This window comes from Carcharhinus amblyrhynchos, chromosome 7 (genome assembly GCF_965287045.1).
Source record: "Carcharhinus amblyrhynchos chromosome 7, sCarAmb.v2.hapA, whole genome shotgun sequence".
Taxonomy (NCBI): Eukaryota; Metazoa; Chordata; class Chondrichthyes; order Carcharhiniformes; family Carcharhinidae; genus Carcharhinus; species Carcharhinus amblyrhynchos.
The window spans coordinates 37,718,184-37,732,144 of NC_137330.1; the positions used below are offsets into that span (position 1 = coordinate 37,718,184).

Sequence of the window (13,961 nt, forward strand, 5' to 3'; positions counted from 1 at the left end):
TCAGAAGGAGTATCTTACCTCTCCAGAGGGGTATCCTGGCTATCCAAACTAATCGACCAGTTCAAACTATTTGCTTAGCTGTTCCAATCCGCATAAACCAGGTTTCACACCCTTTGCCTACCAAAATATCACTTTAGTGGAGCCAGCCAGTGATTTAAATGAATCACTCATGCATGAGCTCTAGCCTGCCTCCAGTCCCACCCGTGGAAGATGGGAAATATCTGATTCGGGGGCAGGACTTAGAACTTCTGACCATTTCTGGGATATTTGCAAAGATGGAGAGCCAGTCCATCAAGATGAAACGGGGACCCAGGATTACCAATTATTTATATTTTTATGAAGTTTTCAATAATTTCAAATTCCCAGATCCTCCTCTGTCCAAATAAAGTAAACTTAGCCCCACTAATCTTTCCTCATAACTCAAATTTTCAATTTCTTGCAACATCCTTGTGAAATTCTCCAGTGTGATCAGATCCCCCTTGTAATTTGGTGACCAAAACTCAATGCCTTACTCTAGCTGTGGTCTAATTAGTGTTTAATACAGTTCTAGCGTACTATCCCTGCCCTTATACTATAGACACAGGTGTTAGAGGAAAGAATCACATATGCCTTGTTAACCATCTTTTTCCACTGATCTTCCCATCTTCAGGAATCTGTGGACATATACTCCAAGGTTCTCTGTTCTTCTGAATCCAGCATGTCATGGAGTCATTATGGAACAGAAGGCGGCCATTTGGCCAATCATGTCAATGCTGGCTTTCTGTAGAGCAATGCAGTCAGTTCCATCCCTTCATTCTATCCCGGTGGCCCTGCAAGGTTATTTTCTTGTTTTACACAGCATTTAGTTGCCCAATTTCCTTTTGAAGCCATTGGCTGTCTCCACTTCAACCACCCTTGTAGCCTGCAAGTTCCTGGTCATTACCACTTGCTGCATGATAAAGTATCCCTCATATCCCTTTGTATCACTTACCCAAAACCTCACAACTTGTGTTGCCTAGTCCTTGCACCATCAACTAAAGGGAGCTGCTTTTCTTTGTTCACCTTACCTAAATTCATCATAGTCTTGTACACCTCTGTCCCCTCATTCTCCTTTGCTTTAAGGAGGACAATCCCAGCTTCTTTAAACTAACCTTGGAACTAACTTCCCTCATCCCTGGAACCATTCTGATAAACCTCTGCTGCACTGTGTCAAGGACCCTCGCATCCTTCCTAAAGTGTGGTGACTAAAACTGGATACAATACTCTAGCTGTGGCCCAACAAGAGTAGTACAAAGACAGAGCATAATTTCACTGCTTTTGTGCTCAATAGTTCTATTTATGAAGGCCAAGATCCCACATTCTTTGCTAATTACTTTCTCAGTATGCCCTGCCACCTTCAAAGATCCATACACACAAATCTCCTTGTCCCTCTGTCCCTGCACACCTTAGAATTGAGTCATTAAGTATCAATGACCTCTTCCAATTCCTTCTGCAAACACAGCACACTTCCCTCCATGAAATTTCATCTGCCACTTCTCTGCCCAGTTATTCTGTCCTTATGCTAGAACTGATCCTCCTATTTCATGTGAAAGAATTCTCAGAAACTTATTATTTATTCATTGGAATTCTATCGCCTTGCCCGCCATGGGATTTCAGCGGGCAAGGGAAGAACAATGGAAATGTCCATTGACCTCAGGCGGGAATTTCCGGTCTCACTCAAGCAAGGCCGTAAAATACTGCCCATATTTATTCCTTGTGTTAAGACTAGATGAGGAGAAATAAGATGACTTCCATTTTTTTCCCCAACCTTCTCCAGTTGACCGCAGCAAAGATTTGTTTAAAGTCCTTTCCTGTGGATACCGTTTCCCAATCCAAATACATTTACTGTTTATAAGGAGGCAAATTTATTAGGTTTTCTTGAGTCAAAGGAAGAGTAAGTTTATTAGTCACTAAAATCCGAGGAAGATGACAGAGATGTGATGGACACGCTGGTTAGAAATGAGAAGTTAACAGTCCAAATGAAAGTGAAATAAAATTACAAATCAGCCCTTGGCTTGTCAGTGAGACATTGATAGTGATACATTGTGGTTGTTAAGTTGGTGATTTTGGTAGAGCTGACTTTGGCAGATTTGTGGTCTTTTGGAGACGCATGCTGGCTTGTCCAAGAGGGAAAGATAAGAACATAAGAAATAGGAGCAGGAGTAGGCCAACTAGCCCTTCGAGCCTGCCCTGCCATTCAATAAGATCATGGCTGATCTGTCGTGGCTCAGTTCCACATTCCCGCCCTCTCCCCATAACCCTTAATCCCCTCTCTCATCAAAAACCCATCAACCCGCGTCTTAAAAATATTTAGCGAGGCAGCCTCCACCACTTCAACAGGCAGAGAATTCCAGAGATTCACCACCCTTTGAGTGAAGAAGTTCCTCCTCAACTCTGTTCTAAACCGCCCCCCCCCTTTATCTTGAGGCTATGCCCCCCGTCTCTGCAGGATTAACTTAAGAGGTTGTCCTGTTTACATACTTAACTGATGTAAAAGAGAGAGGTCCTTACTGTTTGTTTGTCCTTCTCTTTCTCACTAGTCATCAGCCACTTTTTAATTCATTTTGCCTTGTATTCGCAGGAAGGGAAATAGTCATGTCTTGCATTCACCTCAGAACTTTTAAACATCAATAGGATATGGGTGTTTGTGGGTGTATGATGAGACATAACAAACAGTCTCCACTGTCCTCAACAAACCCAGGAGATTGCATTTTCTCATAAATACAGGGCCTTATTGAAACAATAATTTTAGCACCTTTCTCAGTCTTCATTCTTTTTTACATTCCCTTTGTCCAATGACAGTTGCCCTCTCACCTTCATAATATAAATCTCTGCTTGTTTTCTTTACCCTGAGCTCTGATGAAGGGTCATCTAGACACGAAACATTGGCTCTATTCTCTCCCCACAGATGTTGTCAGACCTGCTGAGATTTCCAGCATTTTCTGTTTTTGTTTCAGATTCCAGCAGCCGCAGTATTTTGCTTTTATCAGGGCCTTATTGATTTCATGTCACCTCCCCTAAAATACATTTTCAAAAGGCTTTTTCTTTCAATATTACTGATTGTTGGTGCAGAGTACATTGCCAAACTGGAAAATTATTTCCCAAGCCAAAGAGTGAAGTCCAGGTATTTGAAAGCCTGACATTGTCTTATCAGTATGAATTCATCCAATTTCATCCAGTTTTGCCCCTTCATATAACCTCATATTATCCCTTTCCACCTATTATCAGGTCAGAATGCAGTGATATACTAATACTTATTTATTTGTTTTCTTGAATCCTAGCCCCAGATCAGGTGCCTTTGATTGAGGATTTGGAACATATACTGGTGAGAGCATGGCAGGAATCTAACCTTACCGAAACCAAACAATACCAACAAGCTGTTTCTCAGTCAGTACCGTATGTGTCACCACCGACTTTGACTGTCACCCCAAAGCAACTTACTTGGTTGGCTAAGTTAGCAGCTAGCTCCTGCAAGAATGTTGTCAAAATCCTGGATTCATCAAACTCATTGGCGGAAGGCCTCACAGAAACATTTAAGCTTCTCAGTGAGGGGAAATTGCAGGGAAAGAACTTTGTGGTGATCATCTGCACCACTAAGAACCAAAGCACTGAGTCATGTGTGGTGATAACAGGTCAGTATTTGAAGTATGAGAGTTGCTTATCTGCAGAATAGTTTTCTTGCATGGTTTGAGCACTCTTTAATGTCTTGCTTCTTTATGTGAATGTGCTGTCATCTCCAATCCATATCCATTTATCTCGCAATGTTGTTTTTGAGGTCTTCCACTCAGGTTTCCTGTCCCACCACAGCTGTCATGGGTGGGATTTTACGACCTTGCTTATCCCAAAATCGTAAAATCCCACCTGATGTCAATGGACCTTCCCATTGCCCGCCCCTTGCCCACTCTGATTCCCGTGGTGGGCAAGGCAGTAAAATTCTGGCCTGTATGTCTGTAGCCAAGGTAAGCTATCCCACTTCAACTATTTGAAGTTTCTTTGCAGCCTTTAACATGGTTGACTATGCCTTTCTGCTCCAATTTCCCTCTTCAGCTGTCCAGGTGAGTGGGATTGTCCTTATCTGGCTCCATGCATAACCATCAATCATAGCCAGAGCATCACCCACAGTGGCTTCTGTTAGTCAGGTCTTGCTACTTTTGGAATTCCTTAATGGTCAATCCTGTCCTGTTTTAATATGGCTCTGTGCCAAATTCTGTTTGATACAGCTTCTGGGGAAGAAAAATGCTTGTTACAGCTTCTACAGGTTGCTGTGTTGTAATGCTGCCTCAGTGGTTTAGATTCCCAGAATTAGCATGTCAGGGCAGTTGCACTTGGATCCAAGCATAGACACCAATATGGCCTGAACTGTTTACTGAAACTAAAATGCAAATTTGTAAAATGCATGCCCAGGTAAATGCTGGAGTCGGGATGCAATATCAGACTAAGTATAATCACATAGCAGATAAGGAAAGGACATGCATTTATATAACCCTTTCATAATCTTGGGACATCCTGAAGTTCTTGACAGCCAAATACATAACCGATGAAGCTTATTTATTTATTTATTAGTCACAAGTAGTCTTACATTAACATTGCAATGAAGTTATGTGAAAATCTCCTAGTTGCCACACTCCGGCACATGATCGGGTACACTGAGGAAGAATTTAGCATGGCCAATGCACCTAACCAGCACATCTTTGGACTGTGGGAGGAAACCGGAGCACCTGGAGGAAACCCACGCAGACACAGGGAGAATGTGCAAACTCCCCACAGATAGTGACCCAAGCTGGGAATTGAACCCGGGTCGAGAGGTGATATTATCATTCACAGAGGCTGCAAGCTCGTGGCTGCAAAGAGCAGGAATGTTCCCCACGGCCCCAAATTCTGTCCAGACCCCTGTCTCCCATCTCTACCCAGCCCCAATCTTACTTTCTTATTATTGGCCGTTTAGTTCTGAATCCAGGGAATTGCTTGAAAAATGTCTGGGAGTGACTGTGATGCAGCCCCTTCTAGCCCACAGAGTGCTGTGATGCTGTTCACCATGATGTGGAGATGCCGGTGTTGGATGGGGGTAAGCACAGCAAGAAGTCTCACAACACCAGGTTAAAGTCCAACAGGTTTATGTGGCAGCAGAAGCTTTTGGAGTCTCAGGCTCCTTCATGCACCTGAAGAAGGAGTGTGAGACTCCGAGAGCTTGTGCTGCCAAATAAACCTGTTGGACTTTAACCTGGTGTTGTGAGACTTCTTACTGTGCTGTTTGCCAGGCAGTGCAGGAAGTGGACACCTCCCTCTTTACGTTGCTAACATCATTGTTGCCTTCAGTTTGTCATAGCACTATTGCCATCACTGATTGAACTCTCTGAATGGGCTGGATTTTACAATCCCCCTCTGGCGGCTTTCAAAGCAGAGGACTTGTTAAATGCAGTGGGCAACTTGCCTCTAATTATTACCAGTGTAGGCTTGGTGTCAGGCAGCTTGGCTGTCACTACTTCCTGCTTAAGGACTTCTATCTGCTGCCACTGGGAATCAACCAGTAGTGATGGAAGGGACCAACAGCAAACAGCCAGCCCAGCAGGTTTACCTGCATGGGTTGGTAAGGGGGCTGCCTGGACCATTGGGAGCCCTCTCCAGGGATAGGGAATCAGGCATTGTTTAATTCAACTTGGTTCACTAATTCTTCTGAAGGCGTCTTTATACTGAGACATGCCAAGGATATGGCTGTTCACTGAGCAGAAATGCTAAATTGGTACTATGCTCAATGCATTAATAAATCTATTGAGTTAAAGGAGGTTGACTTTAATGAAGAGTCCTTGATGAAGAAAATTTAGTATAAGGATACATACATTTGAAATATTATTTGCCTGCAAGTTGTCTGTGAATATTTTTTAATCAGCAATTTTTTGAAATTCTTTTCATCCTGTTTCAAATTATCGATATTTTTCTGCTAATAAACTGCAGTGATCCAAGATTAATTATGCTTTTGTTTCATTTCTCCTGAATCAATTTGTTTCCCATTGAAGACTGCTAAAAGTCCAATTTTTATTATTCGATCCTGATTCGCTGTGAGAAGTATCTTTTGAAATTGAATGATCGAGATGTTTTGGCTATCTAATTTGTTTTGACCAATGTCCAGCTACGAATTTATGCTTACTTCTTTTCTCCAGGAAAACGGCAAGCCGGATTTCTAGCAGAAAGAATGCTTAGTCCCAAAGAGCACCTGAAAGAAATCAACTACGAGCTTGTCACTGGAAAAGTCGGGGCACTGGGAGCCTTCTTCAGCAGCCTTTGTCCAGGTAAAATATTGCTCCCAGAATTGTGTGCTTCTCACACAAACCTTGTCTGCAAAAGCTGGGGAATCTGATCAGGGGGGAAAAGACAACATTGGCTACAGGGAGCTGACAGCTGAGGGACTGCAATGCTCTGCTTGTGGGACAAAAGGAACATAGGTTTTCCACCTTGCTAACAGCCCACCAACTGAACCACTGTGACCCACCCCATGCATTTTTGGCCTTCCTGCAACCCCTTCTTTGATCTTACTCTGACTCCTTTTGATCAGCTTTGCAATCCTCCAAATCACTCTACTGTGCACCTCACACATCATCCTGTAATCTCCAACTGAATCATCGCCTGTCCAATTGGAGCTGAATAAAATGCTAGATAAACTCAGCAGGTCTGGCAGCATCTGTGGAGAGAGAAGCAGAGTTAATGTTTTAAGTCCAATATTTCTGTTCCTCAGAATGGAGTTGACCAGCATTTTCTGCGGTACTTCCTCTTCCCTCATAATTGTTTCTATAGCTTTAAACACTATTGATGTTGAACTAACTAATCTATGGTTGCCAGGACTGACCTTACATTATTTCTTGAATAATGGTGCTACATTTGCCATTTTCCAGTCCTCTGGCACCTCCCTCATGTGTAGGGAAGATTGGAAAGTCATGACAAACAACCATATTCAGGTGCCATATACAAAAGGTGCCCAACATCACACCCACCTTTGAAAAAAGATGGACCTCCTGAAGACAGAAGATGGACCTCCAGGAATACCCTATCCAAGGCATAGTATGATATAGTCCAAGTGCTGCTAAATGGGATTCATATAGAATTAGTATAGTTTGATATTTAATGGTCAGCATAACATGGTGGGCCAAAGAGTCTGGTTCTATGCTGTATGACTTAATGACTCTCTCTAACCCCTTCTGCTATGTCCACCCCCACTTCCATGAGCAATCTGGAATGCAAGACCCCTGATTTATGTACCCTAAATTTAGTCAGCCTTTTCTGTATTTCCTCTCTCTCAATTTTTGTCATATCTATTGCTTCTGCTATTTCTGATTCAACTGATGTTTTGTCAGATTACTCTTCCTTTGTAGACATAGATACAAAAATGCTCAGAGAGTATTCTAGCCTTACCCTGTGCTTCTAAACATGCATCATCTTCTTTGTCCCTAATAGGGCCCATTCCACCTCTTACTACCTGCTTCTTATTTACACACTGGTTGGAGATTTTTGGGTTCCCTTTTATGTTGATGGTCCTTCTATTCTCACGCTCTCCTTGCCAGTTATATTTTCCTGTTCGTTCCCCCACCTCGACCTCTTGTGTTTGACCTCCTTCTCACTTGAAGAATTAACCTGACCTGCATCATATGTTTCACCATAATCTCTATCATCCTCATCTTTGACCCTGGCCTCAGGAAGGCAACATACCATCTGTTCCCCAAGCTAAAGAATGCTTACCACTGTTGCTTTCCTTGTTTTCCGCCCACTCATCTGCACAGCTGGGCCAGCCATAGTGCCAAGGAACTGATTCGCACTGCACTTCCAGATGAATTAATACTCTCACAAGTACTCAACACTGATTACTACATCGAGAAATTAAGCTGAAGAAATCAGATTGAAACAAAATGGTAATGAATATATATGTAATTTATTTATCAGTTATGCATCCCATCTCATGTCATCAAGTTAAACATGGACAAGGAAATCTCTGATTACCATGTAGAAACCCCAGCTGATGAATGATCACTCCTGCATATGTTCCAACTCAGAAGAAGCACTGATGGTGTAAATCTACTCTGGATGGGAGACGTAAATGTCCATCACCAAGAGTACTTGGTCGCAACACGACAGACCAGGCTGGCTGAGTCCTAAAGGACATCGCTCCTAGATTGGGTCTGCAAGAGGTGGTAAGGGAAAAATATAGTTGAGCTCATCCTCACAAATCTGCCTGCCACAGATGCATCTGTCCATGACATTGTTGGTAAGATTGACCACTTCGTGGAGACCAAGTCCCATCTTCACATTGAGGATGCCCTCCAGCATATTGTGTGGCACTACCTCCCAACGTGCTAAATGGAATAGGTTTTGAACAGATCTGGCAACTTAAAACTGCACAGCCATGAGGCACTCTGTGTCATTAGCAATAGCAGAGTTGTACTCGACCACAAACTGCAACCTTGTGGCCCAGCATCTCTCCCACTGCACCATTACCACCAAGCCAGGAGATCAAGCCTTGTTCATTGATGAGCGGAGGAGAGCATGCCAGGATCAGGTAGACCAGGCATACCTAAAACTGAGGTGTCAACTTGGTGAAGCTACAGCACATGATTACTTGCCAAACAGCATGAGCAACAGGCAGAACTAAATGATTTCACAGCCAACAGATCAAAAGCTCTGCAGTCCTGATACAACCAGTCATGAATGTTGGTGGACAATTAAACAACTGACTGGAGAGAGGAGGCTCCATAAATATCCCCATCCTCAGTAATGAAGGAGCCCAGCAGATCAGTGCAAAAGAAAAGGTACTTGCAAAAATCTTTAGATAGAAGTGCTGAGTGGGTGATCCACCTCAGCCTCCTTCAGCATCACAATCTGATTCACTCCATGTTACATCAAGAAAGTGTTGGAGGCACTGGATACTGTAAATGCTATGGACCTTGACAATATTCTAGCAGTAGCAGTGAAAATTTGTGTTCCAGAACTTGCCACACCCCAAGCCAAGTTGTTCCAATACAACTACAACACTGGCCTCTATCGGGCAATGTGGAAAATTGCACAGGCATTTTCTGTATACAAAAAAATCAGGACAAATCCAACCCAGCTAATTATTGCCCAGTCAGCCACTTTGGATCATGAATAAAGTGATGGAAGAAGTCATCAACAGTGTTATCAGGCAGCAGCTGCTCAGCAATAACCTGTTCACTGACACTCAGTTTGGGTTCTACTAGAGTCACTCAGCTCCGGAGCTCATTAAGCCTTTGTTCAAACATTGACAAAACAGATGCACTCCAGACTGGAGGTGAGAGTAACAGCCTTTGACATCAATACAACATTTGAGCTGGTATGGCATCAAGGAGCCCTAATAAGCTGGAGTCAATGGCAGTGGGGGGAGAACTCACCACTGGTTGGATCATACCTGTCACAAAGGAAGATGGTTGTGATGGTTGGAGACCAATCATTTCATCTCCAGGACATCACTGCAGGAGTTCCTCAGCGTAGTGTCCTAGGCCCATCCATCTTCAGCTGCTTCATCCATGACCTTTCTTCCATCATAAGGTCAGAAATGAGGATGTTTGCCAATGATTGCACAATGATCAGCACCATTCACGACTCCTCAGACACTGAAGCAGTCCATGCCCAAATGCAGCTAGACCTGGACAAGATCCAAGCTTGGGCTGACAAGTGGCAAGTAACATTTGTGCCACACAGGTGCCAGGCAATGACCATCTCCAAAAGGAGAGAACTTAAACATTGCCCTTTGACATTCAATGGTACTCCCATTGCTGAATCCCCCACTACCAACAGCCTGGGGCTTACCATTGACCAGTTAAGTTGGACAAACCACAAATACTGTGGCTGCAAGGGCAGATATAAGGCAAGGAATGCTGTGGCAAGCCATTCAGCTCCTGACATCCCAAAGCCCATCCAGCATTGACACAGCACAAGTCAGGAATCTGATGAAATACCCTCCACCTGCGTTGAGTGGACTGGAGCTCCTACAACACTCTCAAAACTGGATACCAGCCAGGACAAAGCAGCTTGTTTGATTGGCATCCTTTCCACAAATCCACATTCCATTCACTCTCTCTGCCATTGACCACACTGGCGGCACTATATACCATCAGGGAAATGCACTGCAGGAACTGAGTGTGGCTCCTCAGGCAGCACCTTCCATATGCATGACTGCTACTGTCTAGGAGGACAAGGGCAACACGACCTGCAGGTTCCCCTCCAAACCACACACCACCTTGATTTGGAAATATATCACCATTCCTTCACTCTCACTGGGTCAAAATTCTAGAACTCCCTCCTTATAAGACCATAAGAAGTAGGAGCCAAAGTAGGCCATTTGGCCCTTCGAGTCTGCTCTGCCATTCAATTAGATCATGACTGAATTGATAAAATCCTCAACTCCACTTTTCTGCCTTCTCCCCATAGCCCTTAATTCCTTTAACTGATTAGAAATATGTTTGTCTCGGTCTTGAACATACTTAACAGCCTCTGTAGCCCTCTGCGGTAAAGAATTTCGCTGCTTCACTACCCTGTAAGAAAAGAATTTCCTCCTCATCTCTGTCCTTATTCTGAGATTCTGCCCTCTGGTCCTAGACTCTCCCACAAGGGCAAACAACCTCTCAGCGTCTACTCTGTCAATCTTATGTCTTAAGTCACTTCCCATCCTTCTAATCTCCAATGAGAACAGGCCCGACCTATTCAACCTCTTCCCAGAAGAAAATTCATCCATACCTGGGATCAACCTAGTGAACTTTCTCTGACCTCCTTTCAATGCCAGTATATTTTTCTTTGGATAAGGGGATCAAAACTGTTCACAACATTCTAGGTGTGGCCTAACTTGTGTCTTGTATAGTTTTAGCAAGACTTCTCTATTTTTATCCTTAATTTTCTTTGAAATAAAGGGAACATTCCATTAGCCTTCCATATTACCTGCTGAACTTGCATGCTAGCTTTTTGTGATTTATGCATGATGACCCCCAAATGCCTCTGCAGTGTTTCTCCATTTAAATAATATTCAGCTCCTTTATTCTTCCTACCAAAGTGCATAACTTCACATCCTCCTACATTATATTCCATTTGGTAACTTTTGCCCACTCACCTAACCTGTCAATCTTTTTCTCTCTAGACTCTTAGTGTCATCCTCCCTAACAGCACTGTGGATGTACCTACATCCACCACATGGACTGCAGTGGTTAAGAAGCCAGCTCACCACCACCTACTGAAGGGCAATTAGGGACGGGCAATAAATGCTGGCCTCATCAGCAACACCCACATCCACATAAATGAAACTAAAAGTTTTCTGTTCTTATTTTTATTAGAAGGAGACATCGATGCACTTTTAGAAAAGTGTAGTCTGGTAAAGAATGGGCAAGGCACTTCTGTCACTGCTTCATTGAAGAAATTTGATGATACTACAATTCAGAGACCCACTATTTGTTCAGGTAAGCAACAAGACTTGCAGGTTACATGTGGTAAAAAATTATTTAAGGTCATTAGTTACTATTCAGCAACATCTAACAGCAGTGTGTGTGATCTACAAGATGCACTGCAGCAATCCTTGGACAGCATCTTCCAAACTCATGACCACTTCCATCTAGAAGGACAAAGGTAGCAAATAAATGGAACACCATCCCCTGCAAGTTCCCCTCCAAACCACTTACTATCCTGACTTTGAAAGGTATTGCCTGTTTCTTTGCAATTGCTGGATCAAAATCCTGGAATGTCCTCCCTAACAGCATTGTGGACAGTTCAATAAGGCAGCTCACCACCACCTTTTCAAGGACAATTAGGGATGGGCAAAAAGTGCTGGCCAGGCAGTGACACCCATGTCCCACGAATGAATATCAAAAAATTTATAAAAATATAAAATATTTTGAATGTATAAAGAAAAATCCCTTTGGTCCTTTGTTCAGTGAAGGAATGCTGAATGACTCAATGGTAGGTAAACATGTGGACACATTTGCAGGAAACCTCCGAACTTGGCCATGGCTGGGATTCTCTGATCCCACTGCTGACTGTCAGATCCTTCGTTCTCGCTGGCAATGGATGAGATTGGAGAATCCCACTCACTATCTGAGTATGAAGAATGGAAACAGTTGCTTGATGTACCCTACCTCGACTCCTGCTGAGGGCCAGCTTGCTAGAATTAATGTACCTGGTCTTCAGGGGTTCTTGCCATGAGGTGCCCTCTCCTTCGTGCAAGTCATGGTGCTACTGACCTGCCAGCCCTCTGCTTGGGCCAGCAGCTCTGGGAGGCAAGTTGTTATTCCCAATTGGGATGACAGCCCTGGAGCTGCCAGCATCACGCTGCCCTGGGGCACAGCCGCCTACCTTCATATGGGGTTGTCTCCAATTTGCAGTCCCAGAGACTGCAACTATAAAATCCAACAGTGCAGAAGGAGGCCATTTGGCCCATCAAGTCTGCACCAACCACAATCCCACCCAGGCCCGATCCCCACAACGCCATGCATTTATCCTAGCTAGACCCCATGACACTCAGGGGCAGTTTAGCATGGCCAATCCAGCTAACCCACAGATCTCTGGACTGTGGGAGGAAACCAGAGCACCCTGAGGAAACCCACGCAGACATGGGGAGAATGTGCAAACTCCACACAGACAGCGACCCAAGCCAGGAATTGAACCAGGTTCCATCGTGCTGTGAAGCAGCAGTGCTAACCACTGTGCCAATGTGCTGCCCCCAACCTGGGCTGGAGTGGCGGTTGGGTGAGGAATGAGAAGAGGATTAAAGTATGTGATCAATGACAAACAGACATGAATATTCGTTCAGTACTCATTATTTTATAAATAATGTTAATGAATAAATTACAGTTCTGTGGTGGACTGTATCATTTGGTCAGGATGATTGCGAGAATGAAGTCAATTCCATACAACCTGCTGTCAATTTGTTCAGTCTGAGTCATAAATTTGACAAACTGTAAGTTTAAAAATAGTTACGAATTTGTGGGATTTTGGCCTTTCAATGTATATTTGTGGTCCACAGTTTCAAACAAAGAAACCTGTCAGATACACCCCGTTCAGCTTGCAGTCGCCCGCAAGTTACTGTCCCACGTCTGTGCTATTGCTGATTCCAGCACGCAAAATCTGGATTTGGGCTCCTTTGAGAAAGTTGACTTCCTTATTTTGGTGCCTCCATCAGAAGTGGCCTACCAGCAGACCATGCTGCGTGTCAGGCAGTCAGGTAAGGAGTACAATTTCAAGCTGCCATTTCTTTATGTTTCAGCTTCAGTTTAAGAGCTGCTAAGAGAAATTGTGTGCTAAAAATATCTCAATTAGTTGTTGAGCCAGAAAGTCACTGGCAAGGAGCTTAATAGTTGTACATTTTATTTTACCACATCTAATCAAGCAACTATATATTTTTACTTTATTTATGTATGTTCTGATGAGTTTAACCACTGTTCCAGCCAGTGTTTAATTGGAACTAAGAATGAGAAGACATTTTCTTGGCATAAATTGACCTTTTGTAACTAACCTCTTAAAAGTGTGGCTTCCTCATCATTTAAAAATGATTCTTATCACTTTGAGATTTGACTAACAAAATGGAATATTAATGATGCACATCATTGTCTTGTGTGGACAGTTATACCTTGAGATAGAACTTCCACTGAACTGACCTGCAAGGAGTGATCTGAAAGCCAGGGAAACCAGCAATTTGGGATTTCCCCAGACACCAGAGCTGTAACTCCTTTCACTCCTGTCTGCACTGCTCCTCTTCCCCTCCCCACCCGTCCCGCTGCTGCCCCTCTCACTCCCACTGCTGCCCCTCTCACTCCCACTGCTGCCTCTTCTACCCCCGCTGCTGCCCATCTGCCCCTGCTGCTGCCCCCTCTCGGCCCTGCTGCTGTCCCTCTTCCCTCTTGCCCTGCTGCTGCTCCTCTCCCCTCGCTGCAGCCCCTCTTGCCTTACTGTTCAGCAGCAGTTGG

General features: G+C 43.8%; 1 protein-coding gene across 3 annotated transcripts in view; it reads left to right on the forward strand.

Moving 5' to 3' along the window:
• The window catches only part of greb1 (growth regulating estrogen receptor binding 1), a 264,880-nt gene that overhangs the window by 166,046 nt on the left and 84,873 nt on the right, over nucleotides 1–13,961 (forward strand). For all 3 annotated transcript variants that reach the window (XM_080192166.1, XM_080192168.1, XM_080192167.1), the window contains 4 exons: nucleotides 3,300–3,650; nucleotides 6,177–6,305; nucleotides 11,340–11,462; nucleotides 13,022–13,219. In XM_080192166.1, the coding sequence (XP_080048292.1) occupies nucleotides 3,300–3,650; nucleotides 6,177–6,305; nucleotides 11,340–11,462; nucleotides 13,022–13,219 (801 nt within the window). The remainder of the gene's footprint in view (nucleotides 1–3,299; nucleotides 3,651–6,176; nucleotides 6,306–11,339; nucleotides 11,463–13,021; nucleotides 13,220–13,961) is intronic.